We start from the raw sequence: 21,937 nt of genomic DNA on the forward strand, positions 1-21,937 counted from the left end.
CCAGGATTCTCACAAGTAGAAGACAATTAGAGACAAGCAGCAATTGCCAAAATGTCTCGCTCCGTCCCCGTCGCAAACGCTCTCGCCGACATCTACCCTCCGGCCTCTCTCGCGACCGAAGCACCACGATGGAATCACCTCCTCGCCAAGTTTGAGTCCGTATATGGACATCCAGCTTCTTTTGTTGCTCGCTCACCTGGCCGAGTCAACATTATCGGCGAGCACATTGACTACTCCCTCTACTCAGTGCTCCCTATGGCCATCACCGCCGACGCCCTCCTGGCCGTGTCTCACACCCCCGTCACCGACGACGCCAAGACATTCCGCATCCACATCGCTAATGTGGATGACAAGTTTGAGGCCAGGGACTTTGAGGTTCCTATCGACGGAGATGTGACGATCGATGCGACAAAACTGGAGTGGACGAATTACTTCAAGAGTGGACTTCAAGGTGTGCTTGGTTTGCTGAGGAAGAAGCATGGAGCTGGATTCAGACCTTGCAATATGGAGCTCCTCATGGACGGGACAGTTCCCGTCGGTGGAGGACTGAGCTCGAGTGCTGCTGTGGTTAGCACCAGTTCGTTGGCTATCTTGCTGGCAAACGGCGAGAAGGAGGTGGACAAGAAGGAATTGACAGAGCTCGCCATCGTCAACGAGCGTGCCGTAGGAGTCAACTCGGGAGGGTACGTAATATCAAGACTGCACATATCCGACAACACAACTAACTCCGTTCTCATAGCATGGACCAGGCCGCCTCTGTCTTCTCTGAGAAAGGCGCAGCCCTCTTTGTCTCCTTCAGCCCAAGCCTCGAGGCTCGACCTGTCAAGTTCCCCCCTACACATCCAGAGCTCTGCTTCGTTATCGTGCAGTCCTTTGTCACATCCAACAAGCAGGTTACAGGTCCGATTCACTACAACCTGCGTGTAGTCGAGTGCAGCATGGCTGCGGCTTATCTTAATGCTGTCCTTAACCCTCCGGGCACTCAGCTACCAGAGGACGCGGGTCCCTTGGGTATTAGTCTGCAGGGTTTCCATGAGACCTTCTTCTACCATCTTAACGGCTCAGACTACGCAGCTGCCAAGAGTGTTACTAAGGAGGAGGAGCTTAAGAAGTTGATCGAGGTGACAAAGAACACTCTGACACAGGAGGAGGGTTATACGCGAGAGGAGGTGGCCAAGGTGCTCAACATTACAGTCGAAGAGCTTGAAGCCCGCTTCATGTCCCGTCTCCCTGTCCGGGCTGAACGCTTCAAGCTCCGTCAGCGTGCCCTGCACGTCTTCACCGAAGCCCTCCGTGTCCTCCACTTCATGGCTCTCCTCGAGAACCCCGTCCACACGGGCGCAACCGACACAACACCCTTCAACAAGGAACTCGGCCACCTCCTCAATGAAACGCATGTGTCTTGCCGTGACCTGTTCCAGTGCAGCTGCCCCGAGCTCGACGAGATCTGCGACATCTCGCTACGGTCCGGAGCTTACGGTGCACGGGTTACCGGCGCAGGATGGGGAGGTTGCAGCGTGCACCTCGTTCCGGCGGACAAGGTCGAGGCTGTCACAGAAGCGTTGGAGAAGGAGTACTTTTCCAAGCGGGAACTTACAGAGGAGCAGAGGAAGGGGGCCGTTGTCGTGAGTCGGCCCGCGACGGGAAGTGCAATTTACTATATTCAGGACGGTGTCAAGCCATAAGGAGAGATGGGGATACAACAGTAAACACCTTAGAGAAAAGTAGAGCACATACAGAATATCGTATTTCTTGATGTTACATTCGCCAACAAGGTTCCAGAACGTTGGTCTTCTCTACGAATAGCACCAGGCTTGACAGCTCGTGCTTCTTCGACTGGTTGGAATAGATCCTTCTGTTACGCCATGTCGAACCGAAATCTAGTGCAACACTGATGGGTTACACGGCATACGTCTTTTCTTCCCGAGTTTCAGCCCGAGCCCGTCGTTCTGCGCTCGGGAGAAAGCCACGGTATATGTCCTTGTCGGGCCTACAATGCACACGGCACGGCACGGCACAGGTTTCCTTTTTGTTCCCCAAGTGCCGAAATTGAATCTAATCAATCACACCTCAAGTCCCGAGGCTGACGATCCGGAAGTTACGGGAGACAAGGGGGAGAGGAATTTCAGGGTCCATGGGGGTTTGGTTATTTGAGTTTTGAAGGTTTACGTCGTATTTCTTGACCAAGAATGTAGTGGCGCAAAAGTTTACGTTGGCGAGTCCTTTTTTTATGCCGAAGTATGAAGGCGAGGACCCAGAAGATTGATCGACCGACACGAGAAGAAAAAGACAAGGACAAGCAAGCAAACTGGGATCTATAGCGACCCGACCTTCCCCGGACAAAGCTTTCAGAGTTTAAAAAAAATCCAGGGCTAGCAAGCACGGATGACAGGCACAAGCCGGCGTCCCGGTAAAAAGGGGAGACAAGAGAGACACCGGAAGCAAACCGAGAACGAAGCGGCCGATGTGTCAGCATCTTCAGTCATGGGTTTTCCTTGGGGTTGGGTTTGGGGTGATATTGAACGGACCTGGGGGTGTGGTGGCTGGAGGTGGAAAGGAAACAGGATACACATTTTCGCGGGGGCTGTCACCAAAATCAGTCTCCTGTTATTTTTCCCCCTTGCTGGGGGTGGGCTTTTTTTGGACAGGGGCCGGACGATCGAATCAGGGGCGGGGGATGGAACGTGGGAGGGGAGCGGCCAGATGAAATCTGGTGTTTGGGGAAAAACTGATGGTTGTTCAAGTCTTTCACGTGTTGTTGTTTGGTGTTGTGTGTTCCCAAGTGCCGTGAGACCCGAGTTGAGAAAGCCATCTAGTAACATTGCAGGACAGAGTCGTAAAGAAACAGCCAACGGGGAGACACGTTTTTTTGTATAGTAATCTTTTTGTCGGTATCTCGACCCCCAATTGAGGGGGACGAAAGGCTTATCGGCGGGTTTTCTTGGGGTTTTTGGTGATTAATGGCTCGACGGTGATGACTGGCTGAATGGTGCGTCTCCTATTGGCTGACGAGGGAAACTGGGACCGGGCAGAGTTCAGGTTCATCCCGTTCCGGTTCCTGGGGGCGAGGAGGGGATTGAAGCCATCATGGGGTTGGTTGACGACAACGAGTGTTTTGATCTTTGTTGGTTATTGTTATCTTGTCTCAGATTGAAGAACGAGAATATATATCAATCTCACAGTTGATTCCCCAGGCCATTTCTTCCACCAACCCTCTTCCTCTATTTTCAAGCATCGACCACGCATCACATTTCTTCAAGTTACACAATAAACACGATCTCATCATGTCTTCCCTCAAATAAGCACGCCAATTCTCATGACGAGATGGATTCACCTAAACCACCTTCCTGGGGTGGCACGGCGCGCCGGAGGCGCCCCACCAGGGAAGACTCGGGGGAAGAAGATCTTGGGGGTGAGTGTTTTTTCCCACTTGGTCTGGGCTTTTGGTCAAGAAGCAGCCCTTCTTTTGAGTTTTTGCATCGTAAGTTGGCCAGTCAAGATTACTTGGCAATGTCCCAAGACTTCGAGATCGAATCGAATGCCTGGTTCAACGCTCGTCGGAAGGTCCCTTTTGGCAGGTAGATAGATATTCTCAAATACCTAAGCCCAGGCACGACCATGACCGGAAACGCTCTGGGGCCCGATCCGAAGCCTGGTGTATGTTCAAGGCTATTGACTCTTTGAAAAGCATCCCATTTTCAATCCATCACAGCAATCCATTATGTCAGCTCATGACGGGGACAACATGGTTTCAGTGGCGATCCCCAAGTCAGACTGGCTTGCAAGAGTTTGGCCCCCGTACTTTCCAGCGCATAAGGTTCTGGTCAAGCCTTGACGCACAAGCCCTTTCAGGGCCTGGATCTCAAAAAAACTCCACAGCTGGTTCCCTCTCTCTCCACCCGGGATGGCTCATCCCACTTGCCGGCGTCTGTGATGCAGGAGAAACACAAGCAAGACGAGCAGTGACAAATTTTGAATAGAGTTGCAAAGAGTGATTGACCATGATGATGATCTCCAGGAACTCATGCTCACTCACACTCACTCAGCCCTAGAAAAAAAGGCCATGGTGTCGAGCGCTGACGCAGATCCTCAAGTTCCAGCCACGTTGACCTCGGCCAAACCGTTGGTTAGTGTCCATCCCGTCATTTCTCGAGTTCGGTCCTCTCTCCTCTGCCTTGGTCTCCATTTCTCAAGTCGCCGTCAATCCTGTGTGTCCATGAATTCTCCAACAAGAATACCCCGGCCAGGTTGGGTCTAGGGCCCGGGCAGTGTCCATTCCCCTCCTCCTCAAGAGAGATCGACCGTCATCCAACACTTGGTCGGTCGGCCTTTTACTCTCGCCTCCTGCTGCAGCTTTCCTTTTCATCTGCTTCTGCTTCTTCTTCCCTGTCAATCATATCCCATCCGTCTATCCGCCCCCTTGTCTGTGCCCCCTTGGTTCTCGGGGCCTCTCTCCAAACTCCATACTACCCCAGAATGCCCGCGTCCTCTCGCATCGCGTAGCGCTATCTCTCCCACCCAGGCCGCTATCAGTACCAACCTAGTGATCCCTGTTCCTCCGGCTTGGCCCTTTCAGTTTCCTGCTTGTCATTTGCGATCCAAATCTCAAAACGACTTTCTTTTTTGGCTTGGCCTCTCTTTAGTTGTCGCGCTGTCACTGCCACGCTTTTTTCGCCTCCTTCTGGCCTTGATCTTCCCTTCTTCCCTCTCTCTCCCCCCTTCTCCCACCCTCGCACATTATCTATCTACTCTCTTCCAACTCCAACTCTCAGCCGCAACAAAAATTCCCCGAACTACAGTACCCTACCAACGGGGTCTGACCTGCACTACCAATCACCCAACCCAGGGCTGCTGCTTGGGGCATCGCCTCCCTGGGCTCCACTACTCCCTCGACCGCCCCAATCCATCTCCCCGTCTCCTGCCAACTCCATCTTCCGACATCAACCATGGCTCCGGACTCGTGGTCCGAGGCCGATAGCATATCTCAACATTCTTCCATGTCGCATCAGGATGATTCGCTCGATCGTCAACTACTCCGCCATCTTATGCGCCGCTATGGTCGCGAAGGTGTTGCCCAGTTGATGGACGAGGAGGCGACCTCGCCTGCCATCTCTCGTGAGTGACCGCTTCTTTCTTGTCGCTAATCTCACCAAGTCGAGACTGCGTCTACCTTGGCCTCGTTGTCGCTAATTTTCTGTATTCATCAGTCAACGATGGAGCCTCAGTCATCTCTTCAAGTACATATTCCTCGGTAAAGTCCGAGGATGCCGCCAGCCTCTTCGATACCGCCAGCGTGCGAACCTTTTCCTCCGATAACTCTTCTGTCCGTGGCAGCATCATCTCCAATGTGTCAGCACGCACTGCCAAGCTGCTTGGTCGCAAATCGAATCAGTCTACTCGCCCTTCTACTTCGCAGTCAACACATCGAGAGGAAGAGGCCGCGACGACCCCGTCAGGTGATTCCGCAACTCCGGCTCCGCACGCACCCAAACAAAAGGGCTCCTTCACATGTGGCTTCTGCAGGGAAGAAGACATTCAAAAGACGTGTACGCGTAAAAATGACTTGAAGCGTCATATCGAGGACTTTCACAACACCAACGCCCAGTGGTTCTGTCGTCATTCGGATTGCAACATGGTTTTCGACTGGCAAACGGCGTACAAGACCCATCTGAAACAGGCCCACGGCGGCTCTCGCATGACTCTCGACGAAGCCAAGGTGAACTTGTGCCCCCAGACCGTTTTTGCCTGTGGCTTCGAAAACTGCCCTCAAGTGTTTGAGGCTCCCAGCGACGACGATGCCGACTCGACCTTTAAGGAGTTTGTGGCCCACGTGGTGAAGCATTTCGACGAGGGATCCAACAGTGGAGAGTGGACGTATTCTGGAAGGATGCGAAATTTGTTGAAGCAGTCAGGATTGGTGCGAGCTTGGGCGAACTCTTCATGGCCCGAGGAGGAACGAAGTCGTCTGCAATGGCATCCCCAGTCAAGTGGCATCCTGCGGAAACGACTCGAAACGCGGCATCTGGGTGACCTGCAACTCATGGTTCAATATGCCATTGCCCTCGGTTCGGAGCCGTCCTCCATCACCAAGTATCGCGAGGACTTTATCAACCCCGTCAAGGACCAATGCCGCCAGCCAATTCCAGGACACAAGTCGCGAGCACCTCCTCTTCCACCTTCGGGTCCCTCTCCTGATGCCGATCAGTATCAGTTCCGCATTTCTCGGGGGACAAACCCCAACTTGGCAGCGTATCTGGCTTCTCAACGGCGTGTCTATGTGCCCCGTCCTGGTCCAGTTCGCTCCGGTCGTTCCGCCCGACCACCTCGGCATACGATGCCTGCGACAACGGCAGCTCCGGCACCTATGCCGCATCACTTTCAGTATGCAAACATACCCCAGGCGCAGATGTACGACCCTCGGCAGCAGCAGCAATTTGCCATGATGCAGCAGGCCACAGGGGGTATTATCGCCGAGGATCTCCGAAGTCTTCGGTCTATCGCCAACAGCATGCCTGAGCAAGACATCGACATGAACGATGCCGACATGATGGACGCTGGGTTCATGCAAGAGCCAGCCTTTTCGGCCCCATATGACCCCCAGAGCATGACGACCTCGGCATCTGATGCTTCATGCCTTACTCCTACTACCCCTATAAGTCAGCAAATGTCGTTTGGAGGCTATGATTCTGCATATGCCTAGATCACGGCGAGCGATGGATTTGGTTGCCTTCCAGATCTGAATGCTTGTTCTTCAGGCCGTCTATTGCCCTTGCAGTCATTCTGATATTGATACGCATGGCCAACATGAGCCTTTACTTATAACATGACCCACTCACTCAGGGACATGGTCAATGACAAGTTGGCCATCCTGCTCATTCCTTACTCATTACTTTTCATACACGCAAGGTTCAAGAAGATGGAAAAGGGGACTGTCGGAGCGATATATCTTTTGGGATTTTTCTTTGTTTGGTGGAGTCACTGCTGGGTAGTTTTACCCACGAGGCCTATACTTTGCATTGCAGCGGATATGGAAGTCTGGCAACCCTTATACATGATGGGATGGAAGAGCTCGTGGGAGTGCGTTGAGATTTGATACCCCGAATGCGAGAGTAAGAGATGTTGTTTCTGGTGCCTAAGGATGTTTTTGATGAATGGAAAATAAGGATATACGATCAAGTATACGATATTAATTTACATGTGACACTTTATATGTGACAGTGGCTTTGACGTTGGCTTTGATGGTGAGGCTGTGATCCAGGACTGTCATCCGAAGAGCTGCATTCGTGTATCGGATTGATAGTCGAAGGCTGGCTGTCTGCACGCAATGATTAGGCCTGGGAAGCTGCAGTATTCCAGAGTGAATTGATCGTGAATGTTATGTATCGACCTGTTGCTGATGATGAGTTACCCTAGGGTAGTGTGTGGTTTGGAGTGGGAGTCCCAAACCCAAGGCCAGGAGATATCGGCAACAGGACGGATAGATGGATGGGACATGATCGATACGGATAAGAGCAGTACTATGAAGGTGAGATCTTAGGAAGCCGAGAAAGAGGCCGTAGCCCCTGAGAGTTCTCGTCGTTATGCCGCCAACGAAGTTTGCTCGATGAAGTTTATCTCATCGTGATTTATACAGCTCAACACAAAGTCACACACAACTGGATTTCCCCTATCGTGCCCTAGTCTATTACAGTACGAACCGGCAAGAGCCGTACTACGTCAGCCTCAAATCTAAATTATCATTCAACAATTATCACTTCAATGCTACCTATGGGAGCCTACGAAGTGTAACTTCTCCAAGTCAGAAGACAGTGTAGGGTAGCTACGGTTACTGATGGGACCTGTAATCTCCGCACTTCGCCACGGTCTTCCGAGGACGCGATCCTTCCCCATCCATCCAGTCAGATGCTAGCAAAAGAACGAGGCTTCCTGTGAGCTGATTCCTCTGCCAGGGTAGCAAAGACCAGGACCAAGAAGAGGGAGATAGATGGTGCGGGGATTGGAGGGGAAACGGACGACTAGGATGACGGTTTTTGATAAGAAGGGCGTGATGGCATGTCCCGTCAGAGGAGAGACTTGCAGGCTTCCCCAAGATATCGACGTGAGAGGCTTGAATATGGCGCGGTTTAATCATCTCAAGTCTGGGGGGCACTATGGTTTGAGTTCTTTTTGCGATGCGGACAGGGGACGGACGGCATGGTCTCGACCTTGGCCAGATGGTGGCATGCGCTGGGTCCATGACATAGCAACTCTGTCAACCTCGTGAGAAGTCGCTGTTTTTGGAGCAGCCTCAACAGCTGACGACAACCCCAAGCGAGTCAGACCTTGTCATGCGCTGGTTGGCTAAGAGCCAGAAAGAGGGTGACAGGATCTGGCATATCGTAACGACATAACCAACCATTTGCGATGGCGTGCGGAGAGGACGAGGCCTCCGCACTTGACTTGGCTTGCTCAAATGGCTTAAAGATTTGGCACGGCAAGGGTGGCCGGATAGCCAAGTAGAGATAAGGCCAGCTCGTTGGAGCCAAGCACTGCGATTGCTCATCACCCCCGCGAACCTAGATTGGGATAATGCCGAGAAAAGAGGCAGTGAAAGGATTACAGTAACAATACCATGCCTTGATCCTGGTTACGCGACTGGCTAGCCCCGGGTGTAGACTGGATGTAGCCAAGCTGGCTGAGTGGCTTTCATACTATGCAGTAGCACTGCGTCTGGCGGCCTGATACCCGAGAGGATGGAAAGGTGCTCTATTTGGTACGGCACTGTACTGTAGAGTTGGGGTGAGATAGGGATGAAATGGCTCGGGAGGATGAGCCATGGAAATGAGGGGATGGTGACATGGTCTGAAAGGGAGGACCTGCATGACTTCCACGTGGAATGAATGAAGCAGAGTTGCCACCAGCAAGTCGAGAAACGGAGATCAACAGGCTGGTGCACTGTGATGAGGGTGCTCTGACTCGTTCCAGAGACGGGAGACCGACACCTCCGTGTTGCCCGCGAGTTGCGATGTGTGTGTCCGTGTGCCTTTTGGGAACAAGGGGTGCTGGGCCGCTGACAAGGGGGGGATAAGAGACAACAAGAAGCTGACTTGGGTATGCTATATCTGGAGGGAGTAAGAAGAAGGGTTTCTGGTGACAAGCAGCGACCAAGTTGCAAGCAATGCAGTCTGCAGTTTGCACGTCGTCTTTGAGCCAACATTTCGAGATGGCTAACCGAAGAGCCATCGGTTACTCAAGGAACGTCAAGTGTCCAGTTCAGTTGGGCCACAAGGATCGGCGAGCGGGTGGGCCACGTGGGAGGGCGTTGAAGAGAAGGTTTCACTTGACGTTGGGTTGCGTTTGATGTTGATCAGTGTGAGGTGATGGAATGGCTTCCATTTGTGTGACGGCTTTCTTCTGTGTTAGCCAGGGTGTTGATGAACCCCAAGACACTTGCAGAACAGTAGACGATTGATAGCAAAAGTGGTGACGAGCATGCCATCTCTCCAACAGCGTTGTAGCGTGGCGTGACATTGGGCGGTCTCGACTCGTTTTGGTTTTCCGCCGCGGGGAAGCGATGGAGGAGGGGGAGGCACGGAGGATGGAAGTACGGATATGGGAGGCACTCTAGCCAACGGACATGATCCTTGATGGGTCTCTTGGTCTTGAGCCCTGGTTGGTCGATTTAGAGTCGTGGGTTGCTGTGTTGTGCTGACGTGAAAAAAAAGGCAAGGGAAAAAAAAACGAAGATCATGAGTGAGACATTGAGAGACTTGAAGCCTGAGCGAGCAACAAATCGGAAGTCATGGGGGGATGGGGAAAGGGAGGGGAAGGAGGGACCGGGGCCCCGGATAGAGGAAGATGCGCAGGAAGGACCACCCAACAAACGAGCAGCGCAGGCACAGGCAGGCAGGCACAGGCGGGCAGGCAGGCAGACAGCACCTACCTAGGTGGGCAAGGTAAGAAAGTCAAGACAAGGCACGGCAAGAGACAACCTTGACAACTGCCCGGTCGGCTTGAAAGGAAAAGGAAAGTGCAAGGTGCCCGGGCGGCCAGTGTCACCTACTCACCTCAGTAACCACTACAAAGCAAACTTGTAGGCTCCCTGAAAGGGAATGGGGTCACGCACTTTACGAGGGCGACGAATCAATGACCTCTGCCGTTACCATCTCCATCCATGTTTTTAGCAAGTCTGTTGCTCTGTTCTCTGCTCGCCCTTTCCCCAGCCTGGGACTGGGGTATCATCGTTTCATGCAGGCATGCCCGTCGTGTCAGAGGCCTTCATCCTTGGTGCGAAATGCAACCACAGACGCCTCAGCAGCCCAAGATACGAAGCGAGTGCCAATCCAGGTCCCGTGCCAAAGCGGGAGACCAAGAGATCCAAGCCGTCCAATGCATCTTGCAGTTCCTGTCGTGTGAGTGGGTGTTCGTTCGTCCGTCCATCCGGCAGAGCAACACTTGGAGGATGGATTGATTGATTTGCAGGTTGCAGAAGGAAGCTCAGCTCACTCTCTGGACGGAAGCACCGTAATTAATTGCATTTCCATCAAATCTCATCACGGCGATCATCAGGATCAGGCGTGAGATGCATCTCGCAGCCAGCCACACTCGTCTCTTGTCAATCTGCGACACGAGATCCACCACTGGCGAAGCTGAAGAAAATTTCCAGAAGAAAAAGCAAAAAGCTTACAGCGGCAGTCAGAGGTTGCTTCCGCCGACGCAGAAGCCCCAAAGGAAAAAAAGAACAAGCAAAGGGGCGTCAGCCAGAAGCAACCTGCACGAAATAACACAAACAAGAAGCAATCAACCCGAGATGCATCTGGTAATCTGTCATTTCCCGACTCCGGGTCGTTCGGTTGTTTCTTTCTTTTTCTCGTCTTGCTAGCAGCGGATGGCGTTGCTTTCCAAAAGATCCATTGACCGACTCATCAACGGCGCATCTCGAACGTGTCTCGTAACGGTTTTATTGGAGATGACCCGTAATCCGTCGAGTCAAATCAGCGAAACGTCGAGACCAACAGCCATTGTGCAGAAATAGCATAGCAGTTGTTTGCCGTGTCAAGCGGAGCGAGACGGGGCCAACAGAGAGAAGCCCTGCCAAGAACTCGCTCCTCTCTCACCGTCTTCTACACCACGACATGCGTCTTCAGTACATTGTACGTACGAGAATAACGCATAGCCAGCGCCACACGAACCACTCACGCACGCCAGCATCCACATTCACCGTCTCGAAGGAAAAAAGGCCACACTCGCCGTCGTCGCCAGGGTTTTGCAAGGGGACCTTGGAGTGGCTTGGGGTGGGCTTGGTCGACGCACCTGGTTGAGTGCTTCTGGCTTGGGTCGTGCCATGACCCTTTACGCAGCCAATGCCATGCATTGCTGGCCCTCCAGCTCCGCACCAGAGGTCTCGGCAGCGCCCTTTGTCCCCTCATGCTCACACCAACTCTCGCCTTGGTTCGCTCGACCCTCGATCCTCGCTGATTCGGCTCGCCAGCAGACCAAACAGATGTCGGGCCCTGGAGCAGAGGCCAGAGATTGGCCCATCGTCATTTCCCGCTGAAACAGGGTCGTCTGCTGGCCCGCGTCCAGCCAGAGAACTCGCTGATGCACTAGCAGCACTAGCAACGCTAGACCCTCTCGGGTTCACATCGACTTGGGCACATGTACCTGCTAGGCTTGCTCTAGGCTCTCGGGGCACTTGCTCTCCGTCCGCATTCTTGTTTCGTCGGCAGGGGTCAGTCCATTGTGGATGTCGTCGCTGCAGCAGTGCGTGATGACCACGGTGGGCCCTCTGTTCTGGTCTGCTCTGCGTTGCGTGCGCGCCTTTTGGATTCAGTTTCGATTTGGTCAGCGCAATCTGCCTCTGTCCCCAGTGTGAGACCCGGTACTCGGCAGAGCCGACTCGATGCTGACTGGGGATTGGACGATGTCTGAAAAGAGAGATGCGACAAGGCGAAGAAATAGCGCTAGGCGGGCGTGATGGGGTCGTTTCCCAGTTGCTCTGACTAAGTGACTGACTGATGATTGACTGTTTTTGACGTATTCGGGGTCACAGGTCACAGCGGAAGAGACGATACGGGATGCTCAATCAATCCTTTGCGTTGCGTTGCGTCGTGTCGTGTCGTTCGGCACTTGGAAAGGGAGACAAGCAGGGCCATGCTTTCATGCTTCAATGCTGAACCACGCCGGCATCAGCACGGTTCGCCGCCAGCCAAACCCTATTGCTGAGAACCCCGAGATGCTGCGGCGCAATCAAAACGACTGCGCACAGTACCAAAGCCTAATCGTCGCTCGGCTGTAACGTCTTCTAGAAGAACGGCAGAAGCAATCCAGGCCGTAGGGGTTACGGTCACGGTTGCTCACCGTCGCGACTCGCATGCTGGGGGCTGCAGGGGGAACGAGGTTCAATTTGCGGGCGCAATCACGACTTGCCAGGGGGGAGGGGAAGGGTTGTTCTGTGACCTACGAGTCGATCACTGAGAGTCGGGCATCACGGGTCAGAACTGTTCTGTTGGGAGGCTTATGCCATCAGTCACAGCTAGGACTTGTTCGTCCAGTACGACACTGGCTACTGGGCCACCACTGCCCAAACAAGGGACATGGCGACGGATTCTCCTCACACTATCGAGGATCCAGCAAGGCGCCCCCCCAAAGAGGCTGCACGCCGCCTGCTGCGCTGGAGGGGAATGGCTGAGTGTTTGACCCTATTGCAGTGGGTGTGCGCGTGCGCTACGAGTGACTGTGGCATCGGTCATGATGGATCACTTCGTCCAAGGCAAGGCACGTCATCTGGACATCGTACTCGGGGCTCATGAGATTGCCGGCACCCGCACGATGAAGACAAACCCGCAGTGAGACCCTCCCCGAGCCGGCTTCGAAAAAAAGAGAGAAAAAAAGCTTCTGCAAATGACGTTCCTGAAACGGCGTTGGTCGTATACTGGGGTCCCCTGCCTGACGGAGCGACTAGTTGAGGAGCTAGCTAGGACATGGGTGAGCCAACGTGGGCCGACCAAGAGCGATTCACTCCGGCAAGCCCGTTATAATGTCTCACGCCGCGTCCAGGATTCGATGAAGGCTTCTAGAAGGGTTTCCTCTCTCGTGCGTCTCCCCTGTTCCCCTGCCTCTTGGTTGCTGCGCTGCGCTGCGTACTCTCGCCCCGTCCGTCTCCCCTCGCTTCTTCTCACCCCTCCCATTGCCTCTGCCCTACCCTTTCCTGTCTTCCCGTCTTGGAGCAAGGGCCTGCGTCTTTGATTGACTCTTGTCTCTGGTTTAATCTGCCTCCTCCCGCTACCTACCCGTGCCTGCGCTCATACCTCGTCACACTCAAACCTGTCTCCTCCACATCCATTCACCACAAACCACCACCGACTGTGTCACGACTCTACGACTCGACTCGACTCGACTCGACTCGATACTCATTAATCGTCGCGGGCTGGCGATTTCCTCTCGTTAAACTCACCTCACGCATTTCCTCTTGTAGCGTGCTTACGAGTTCGACTTCTGCAACGGCCTACTAGTCTCAGCCGCACAGCCATCCTCTTCGCTCTCTCCGAAGGACACTCCTGGGATCGATCCGCCACCGCGCACACGACGCTTCACTTTAGAGCGATTAATTCTCACCTGTACCGCCTGCTTCGAATAATACTCGCCTGGAGCCTCATGCGAGTCTCATCCCCGACGGCTGCCTCCCGCACTTGACACACCCATCTAAGACGGCAGGCCCTCTGTTGCTGACAGCGACCCGACTCGCTGTAGATTTTACATAACAAGCGCTGAGCGCGCATCAACGTTCTGTCGATTGACACGGACGTTGTGCACTCTTGCTATAATGTTCCCCTTCCAGGTTCAAGACGACCAAGCCGTGAGGCCTTTGAGTGAAGAGGATCAGCAGATCCTTCTGGGTCTGGCTCGTCGCTATGGCGTCTCGAGTCTCGTCTGCGCTCTGAGCGGTCTGGGCACTTCATGTGAGTTTCTGTTGGGATAGTCTATGCTGTAACCGTACTGACACACGGTAGCCCGGGCCTCGACCTTCTCAGCGACCACGCTTCTTAGCAACACAAGTGCTCCCTCGTTGACATGGAGCAGCTCCGAGGCTTCTCACGGCCGATCCGATGCCGCCTCGATACGCACCCAGTCTACATGGCAAGACACTTCTACCGACGTGCCTTCGATTCATGATGGTGAAGTCGGCAAAATTCCTGACCGAACATGGCTCGACTCGCCCAGCCTCATGCAGTCGCCTATTCCCTCATGCGATGTCACCTCTCACCCCTCGCCTCGACATGTCGCACCGACTTCCAAGAAATACCAGTGCCCTATGTGCTTTTTGGACAACAACCCCGTGGGCTTTGGTCGCAAGAGTGATTTTAAGAAGCACCTCTACAACTTCCACGGCGCCGATGTGACCTGGCTGTGCAAGACCAAGGGCTGCCACCTCTCTTTTGCTACTGAACGTGCCTACAGCACCCACGCCAAGGAGACGCACCGCATGGACGCTCTCCCCAACAGCTCGGCCAAGACTGAGTTGTGCCCTCAGGTCGTCTTTGCGTGCGGTTTCGCCAACTGCAAGGACCGTATCTTCGAGGCCGCGACCAACGACCAGGCGTCGGGCAGCCGAGACAAATACTTTGAGCACATTGCCAAGCACTTCGAGGACGGTTTCGATGTCAACAACTGGGAGTACAAGGCTCAGTTGCACAACCTCATGCGCCAGTCCAAGGTCAAGTCTATCTGGAAGACATGCATCTGGCCCAAGGAGAAGAGGCAACAACTCACATGGCGCCCGCGATCCTCTGGTGACCTGAAGCGAATGCTCGAGGCGCGCCACCTTGGCCAGGATATTTCGACTCTTGTCCGCCTCGCCTTCATTCTCGGTACATCGCCCTTCACGAACCCCAACACGCCACCTCCTAGCGAGATCGATCTTCAGTTCTCTCTTCCCGTCCGATCCGAGTGCTTGATGGACACTGTTGGCCATGCTGATGGAGCGCAACCGAAGATGGAGAACAACGTTAACAACACACCGCCGGAACCTGTGGTTAAGCAGCAGCCGCCTACACCTCAGGCGAACACGTTCCCCAACCGTAGAATTAAGCAGGAGACCCGACCTTCGACACCAGTGGACGGCATTCCCGAGCCCATGATTCGAGACGACCTCGCCGCTGGTCCCCATCCCGGAACGCCATTCCCGATCCCCAATGAGCATGTCTGGCCCATCGATGCACCCAAGTTCGCCCCTGACCAGATGAACACCTTTGCCGATGCTTCGATGACCTACATCCTGCCGGGACAGGAGCTTCCCCAGCAACAATGGACAGACATGAGCGGCATGCAACAGTTCCCCCAACAAGACGAGGTTATGACCAATGTCTACATGACCCCTAACCACAGCCAACCCCAGGCTGCTCGCCCTGCCACACCGATCCCCTCAAAACGACCTGGTTCCTGGGGCAAGAGACTCAGCCTCGAGAACCTTCGTCCCAAGAAGAAGACCAGCGTGTACGGCAGTCCAGCGTCCAGCACCGATGCTGTACCCCCTGTACCACAAATGTACGCTGAGATGATTCCCACATCCGTGCCGGCTGGTTACGAACTGCCAATGCGGATGGGCCACCCATCGCAAGGGTACACATCAAACCCAGCTGGCTTCATGCAGCAAGCGCAGATGCAGCAGCTCGGCTCACCGACGTCCTTTTACCTCGATGATGGGGACATGAGACTATAAGGCGTTTGTTTATCATGGGAAGGAAAAGCATTTAGCATCATGATTTCAACATTTTTGCTTCAACGTTTTATAACTGTACTAATATCTGCCCTTCATGGGACAAGAGGAGGACAGGAACGTTATGACGACGGGATACCCACCCTCTTGGATCTCTGAGAAGACCATCACTTGTATCTTTCTTTTTGTCCATGTTTTACTGTTTCGGATACATTACCAGCATGTGGGACCGACACATACACACCCCCTTTTCTTTATATGTGTTTTCTCTAGTCTGCATTTCTTGTTTTTGAGATACCACGGTGTTGAAGAAGGGATGGAACGAGAGGGACGAGGCCAAGGCCTCTCTACGGGTCTTTCTTTTTTTGTAGTACATTTTGGCTTGTGTTTCTGTGTGAATATTGGCATCTTTCGGGACATCATGTGAGGAGGATATACCGAGACGGGCAGATACCCTTGTGTGCCAGTTGAGGAGATATGTGCGGGAAGCAATTGATACCTGGTAGATAGGTGGTGAGGAAGAGGCGGGATGGGAGAGCATTAATGCGAATCTTGATAAGATTATTTCTGGTGCATTCATGAGCGTGACTGACCTTGGACGTTTGATGGTAGAGCCAAACAATGAAGTATGACATGGTGTGTCATGGATAGAACTTTGTCTGGAGGTGTGGAGGGCTGTTGGTCTGGCGCTGGTGAACGTTGTGTCATATGTCTGGTGTTGCTATCTTCTCAACACCAACTCAGCGCTTTGTAACGTCACACGAACGCTTGATCTCGATTGACGTGAGCGTACCGCTGTAATTCCGTTTGAGTTGTCAATCTATAGATATCGCTTCTTGTGTTATTATGTATGAGCACTGCTTTACTAGTTGTCCCTGTTGATGAAGTGGTTCAACTACCTGGCAACCTTTCCCCGTGTGACTGACTATTGGCCTTTGGGAGTATGGAGCTTGCCTCCGCTGGAAGGTAATACCATAGGAAACTGTAATCCAACAATACTCCAACCCCTTGTTCGGTAGCAAAGCCTACGGCCCAGACGGCCATGCCACCGAGTGCTTTGCGACACCCGAAGTACATCTATCTGCTTCAAGTGAGAGGGCTTCCATTGTAAAGCAAGATTCGAGACTCTTACCCCTTGTTTATGTATAGCAGTTTAATATATGTCAAATGTCTGGTAGTCTGGTGCGGTTTGGTGAAACTCTCCATTCATGATGCCATCGACATGGGCGTCCCCGACGAACGTATAACCCCCTTCCTCGCGCGGCCGCAAGACAATTGGCACTTCGCACCCAGACAGGATAGTGACAATATCGCCAGACTGCACGAGAACATGCCCCCGTCCGAACATGGCCTTGTTCGTTTTGAACAGGGTCCTCCCCACGGTGTAGTAGAGAATGTCTTCTGGCCACTCCTGAACGATATGCGCGAGCTGCTTCTGTGGGGTGTCGAGATCTAGTCAAATGGTACTAAGATGTAATGGACCGTTGTTGATGAACTCTTTCTGGGACTCTGTGAGATGCTCTGGGTCAAACTGTCCCTGACGCATGATGCTGCGAACCAGGAGCCCTACATCACCATCCATCCAATGGTGGTAACGGTCGCGAAAAGCAGGTTCGCCATACTGGCGGCCCACGAGAGTGCGCCAGACGTAATCTTCGGCTGGACCCGAGTTTGGCCCAAGGTTGGTGAACTGGAGAACTGATGCCATGAAATCCTCGATGAGGTCAGCGTAGGGGATGCCTTTTCGGAAGCTGTGTAGATCTTTTGGGATCTCCATGACGTCGGTTATCGTGGAGACGTAGCATCCAAAGCGTCTCAAGACCCAGGGACTCTCGTCGAGAGTCATGTTTTCCGATGTTGGCATACCAGAGGTGGCGTCGATATAAAGGCCTGCGTCCTCTATCAAGGTGCCCCTTTCTCCAACCTCTCTCCAATCCGGGACCCAAGAAGGAAGACCATCGGGGTTTTCGGATCTGGGAGTTACGTATTCTAAACGGTATGAGCCCATATCGGCGTCTTGTTGAAGAAATGCCTTTGTCGCCGCGGCAAAGACCTCGGCCATGGACTTGGTATAGTCAGCCCGCAGACCCAACTCCTCACCGTCCTCGATGACACCCAGAAGCCCGAATATAATGTCGCGCGGGTCCGAGGCTGCGTATATCGTATGCTTCGCCCTGAAAGAGGGACGTAGGATCTCAGAGAGCCGGAGTGGTCCCTTGCGCCAGTACTGCCTGCGTCGGCGGATGAGCAGCGGTAGGATCCAGTTCCAGGCCCACTCGAAGCCTATGCCCCCATTTACGCGGCTCTCATGGCGTTTATCGAAGACGCCACAGTCCCAGAGAGTCATGAAGGTCGCTTGGAAGTGCTCGAGGGAGGTGGCCTTGGTGCCGCACATGATGAGTCCGACCCTGGCGAGGGCAACTTCTTGGACGATCCATATGCGGTGCCAGTTTTCCTTCTTGACGATTTCGGAGAGTCCATCTATCAGAACCCCCCGAGGGACCTCGACACCGTCAACGTCCTTCGCAGCCTGCAGTCCTGGATGATCCAGCAGGCCATACATGTACTGGGCCAGCTTCACGGCCGGATCTTCGTCAGGACGACCAAGGTCCTCACCTGATACGCGACTCCGAAAGTACGTGCTGACAATGCCGTTTTGATAAGAGCTTAGTATCTCCATGGCGTTCAATTCGACAAGCGTTGGACCGATCTCAGCCATGAACTCTATCGTCTTGTCGGTGGCATCGGAGCCTGGGCCGAGCCACATGTACACGCACTCGGCGCGACTGTAAACGGTCCGCATCTCTTGGACATGCCATCCCTTCTCCTCGAGGTCGGTCTGCTGAATGCAGATGGAGTCGATCCAGATCCAAGAGCGGAAGCCATTCTCACGCAGCTGTTTCAAAGCAGAGTGGAGACTGGGACCAACAGGGAAACTTTGGCCGTTGAGGCTGATGTTGATTGTTTCAGAACAGTCGCCCCAGACGTAGGAGAGAGCGTTGAACGTCGTGTCGTTCATGGAGGCGTGGCGCAGTTCAAGCTCAAGCTTTGAAGCGTCACTCGGACGCTCGACGAAGCGCACGAGGCGGATCTCGGATTTGTGACGGTCGAGGGGTGAGTAGGTGAACATGTTTTTATTGAATTGAAGTTATAGCGCTTTTGAAGTTGTTGTGGTTGGTAAAGAGAGTTGAGGATTTGGGTGCTGACGCTGCCTGGAGGTGGGCGATCCTCCAGACCCATGAAACCCCATGGTTTCGGGCGCTTAGCCCATTGCATTTTGCACCAAACCTCGTCCAGGCGGAAGGTAAGTGCATAATGCGAGATTCCTGAGCTCTCCATATTCAAGCCTGATCGCACTTATACCAACACCGAATAGATGAAGCTCGAGTTTGAAGTTTTGACTTTGGGTTCGTTTAAAGGAGAGCAGGCAGTTGTCCCCGCAAGATCTTGCATGTGCCTGTTTACAAGGCGGCCAATGAAAAGACGGCAGCTGACGAGCAGCCTTCATGCCGTTGTGGTTGCTCTGTCAACGCAAAACTATCGCGGGACTTCACTACATTTCGTGGATGACTCTTAACGACCAATTGTTGTTTAGTGTCAATTCCGGAAGGGTTGGGGCTTCGTGTCTGTAGACTGCTCTGGTATGATGAAGTTGGGATCGTGGTCTGGGAAGAGTCAATGGGTGGATGAATTTGGTGTAACTTGTTCCCCTTTCTCTTAGACTGACCAATTGTGACATTTCCCCTTCCCATCAGAGAAGCCCTATTTTGATATACAAGGGAGTAGTCATTAACACTAATTTGTTTTTGAGTTTGTGACGTTCTGTCTCGCCGCCAACCCTCGACTGCTCCTCACTTCAGAGACTGACTCGTCCAACACCTCAACACATTCCCAATCAAGGAGAGTATTACTCAGGGATGAACATTCTCGAAACATCTCATGGAACTGGCTTTGATGTGATCTAGCTGCGCCTGAACTTTAACAGGGAATGCCGACTTGTACGAAGACTATCTTGCATATCTCTGGCCTTTCCAAGGGGCACAGGGGTCACGCTGGACGTTTCTCCCCCTAAATTAGACCTCATATACAGGGATATGCGGTATTGAGTTTTATGTCTTGCAGATTACTGTGCCCAGCGACCTCTATCCTATCCTTCTACCTGCTCCTTCCTGACGGTGAAGAGCCATGGAGGAAGTGTTGAGATTTCAAAATATCGATCAGTTTCCATAGAAAAAAACCTTGACTTCAGTTCGTCCTTATAATCCCTTTCTCCTTCCTCTCCCTCCCATTCTTTCTCTTCTCTCCTTCACCATCAGTTCACACACACTTGATCGCAAGAGAACAGCTTCCATCAACCACTTCTCAATTCATATCAACATTTGACATCAATCTCTCTCGACCTCTACAAATTCGACCTCTTCTCTTCTCCTCTCTTTACACCACCATCAGTCACGTCAACAATTGACAGCGGTCTGTCTTGAACTCTCAAGGCTTACACTCTTCTCTGCTTCTCTACTCCAGACATTCATCACATCGATACTCGGCAGCAGTCTTATTGACTTGTCGAGATTCATATTCTTCTCTTCTTCTTTCGACCCAACAACCAATCAAGATGCACTTCCGTCTCTCTTCCCGCCTGGCCAAGAGTGTCAAGGCCAAGTGCCGCACCATCTCGAACCAGTACGCCGACTATCGCCGCAATCGAAAGATTGCAAAGTCCACCAAGTCCCCGGTGGCACAAAGCCCCCAGACGCAACACGGGGCCGCCAACCCTTGGCAGGGCGAGCCATACGACCCTGACGACTGGGAGAAAAACCTGGCGTCAGGCGCCGAGTTGGACTATGGCTCGGATTACGGCAGTGACGACAGCATCTCGGTCGAAGAGGAAGAGTTGGGATGCGAATTTGATGTCGACGCTTTTATTGAGTGGTGGCTTCACGAATCATCCCTTTTCGGATTCTGGTAAGTTTGACCTAACTCCCGACTCTTTCATGAATCCGTTCTGACAATTTCTGCAGATTTCCTCCTCCAGCATTTTAGGATGCCAGATGGACATTGATGCCTTTTGCTGAGGATCTCAACTTGTGTTGGGTGCAGTCCCCTTTGAGTTTGAAGAGTGTTTGTTGGGTAAGGAGTTACTGGTTGGCGGGGAAAAATCGAGGTTTATTTGATCATGGGCTGCTTTACTTTTATCCTTATGATACCCTTGGAGTTAAGTGGTGTTTCAATGGTATACGTGTTTCTTTATTTATGTTGTTTTAGCATGGTTACGGGATAAATCAATATTCAACTTTGGGCGTTAGCCTATTGAGATTCATCACTCTTCTGCTTTGCCTATTGTGACACCAGTAAACTTCCAAAGTCAACGTGAGAAGTCGGAGATGCTGGTATATCTGATACCTCATTTTCTGAAATCTTTACAATATAGAGCACTGCATGCCACAACGTTTGAAATGTTTGCAGTGAATAGAATAAGGGCCATTCTATCTAGAAAGCCATAGTCTCTCGCCTACACAAGATAGCTAAAGTCTTCGGCTGGTCAATCCGCTCGAGACGCCTCAGACACAACGGAGCGCGACGATCGACAGCGAGACTTCATTGGGATGTCTGGGCAACCAGCTCTCTCTGCCATGAGACGGTCCAGCCATACGCGGTTGGTATGGACGAAGTCGTCTGGCGTGATGGTTCGTTCTTTGGATTTATCCAGTTTAGAATACTGGTATCGGGGTATCGTAGTCTCCTAACAGCATCGTGGGGGACATGTGGTGCTGAACCCAATCGTAGTCAAGGTAGATGGGCATTTACTAGTCAAACTCGGGCCCGTAGTGTTTTGTGATTGAGCTTTAAGGCTGGCAGGTGCTGATAATTGTGCTCAGCTGGGCCCAATCTAGGTATCAAGCGTGTAGTCGTTGCTAGGAGCTCCAAGCCAACCAAGTGTGTGACAATTCGAGGGATCTGCAGCCCGCCATAACTGCGCTATGCAATTGCTTGAAGAATTGGGCACCGACGGCTTGGAGGGTCAACTCACTGCTTGGGAAAGCAATACTGTCGTATCCTGTCAGATACAGACACCTTTACGAGAAACGCCGTCATCGGGCCTCAACGGGCGATGCGCATGTGGCTTGCAGATCCGCCAGCGACAGGTGTGGCGTCGAGAGTTGATGGCTGATGTGTGGATGGTGAGTGTAAGAGAAGAGACACCGATTGAGACACTCAACATTGGCGTCATGATGGTGGAGT

At 52.8% G+C, this 21,937-nt stretch overlaps 5 protein-coding genes across 5 annotated transcripts; 4 read left to right on the top strand and 1 right to left on the bottom strand.

The window, feature by feature from the left end:
- Nucleotides 1–51: 51 nt before the first annotated feature.
- Nucleotides 52–1,685, top strand: LRP88_01433 (galactokinase; the record flags this gene model as incomplete). The annotated part of the gene is made up of 2 exons (XM_083238116.1): nucleotides 52–683; nucleotides 740–1,685. 2 exons carry the CDS (start codon nucleotides 52–54, stop codon nucleotides 1,683–1,685), a joined length of 1,578 nt encoding a protein of 525 aa, XP_083106621.1.
- A 3,261-nt stretch (nucleotides 1,686–4,946) lies between these two features.
- On the top strand, nucleotides 4,947–6,700 carry LRP88_01434 (uncharacterized protein; the record flags this gene model as incomplete). The annotated part of the gene is made up of 2 exons (XM_083238117.1): nucleotides 4,947–5,115; nucleotides 5,208–6,700. 2 exons carry the CDS (start codon nucleotides 4,947–4,949, stop codon nucleotides 6,698–6,700), a joined length of 1,662 nt encoding a protein of 553 aa, XP_083106622.1.
- A 7,104-nt stretch (nucleotides 6,701–13,804) lies between these two features.
- On the top strand, nucleotides 13,805–15,700 carry LRP88_01435 (uncharacterized protein; the record flags this gene model as incomplete). The annotated part of the gene is made up of 2 exons (XM_083238118.1): nucleotides 13,805–13,940; nucleotides 13,992–15,700. The coding sequence occupies 2 exons, from the start codon at nucleotides 13,805–13,807 to the stop codon at nucleotides 15,698–15,700; spliced, it is 1,845 nt and encodes a 614-aa protein (XP_083106623.1).
- Nucleotides 15,701–17,153: 1,453 nt separating this feature from the next.
- Nucleotides 17,154–18,827, bottom strand: LRP88_01436 (HET domain-containing protein; the record flags this gene model as incomplete). Its single annotated transcript, XM_083238119.1, has 1 exon — nucleotides 17,154–18,827. One exon carries the CDS (start codon nucleotides 18,825–18,827, stop codon nucleotides 17,154–17,156), a length of 1,674 nt encoding a protein of 557 aa, XP_083106624.1.
- A 1,482-nt stretch (nucleotides 18,828–20,309) lies between these two features.
- LRP88_01437 (uncharacterized protein) lies at nucleotides 20,310–20,663 on the top strand (the record flags this gene model as incomplete). The annotated part of the gene is made up of 1 exon (XM_083238120.1): nucleotides 20,310–20,663. The coding sequence occupies one exon, from the start codon at nucleotides 20,310–20,312 to the stop codon at nucleotides 20,661–20,663; it is 354 nt and encodes a 117-aa protein (XP_083106625.1).
- Between the last annotated feature and the right edge of the window lie 1,274 nt (nucleotides 20,664–21,937).

This window comes from Fusarium phalaenopsidis, assembly GCF_050370095.1.
Source record: "Fusarium phalaenopsidis strain FUZ10S chromosome Unknown contig_32278, whole genome shotgun sequence".
NCBI lineage: Eukaryota > Fungi > Ascomycota > Sordariomycetes > Hypocreales > Nectriaceae > Fusarium > Fusarium phalaenopsidis.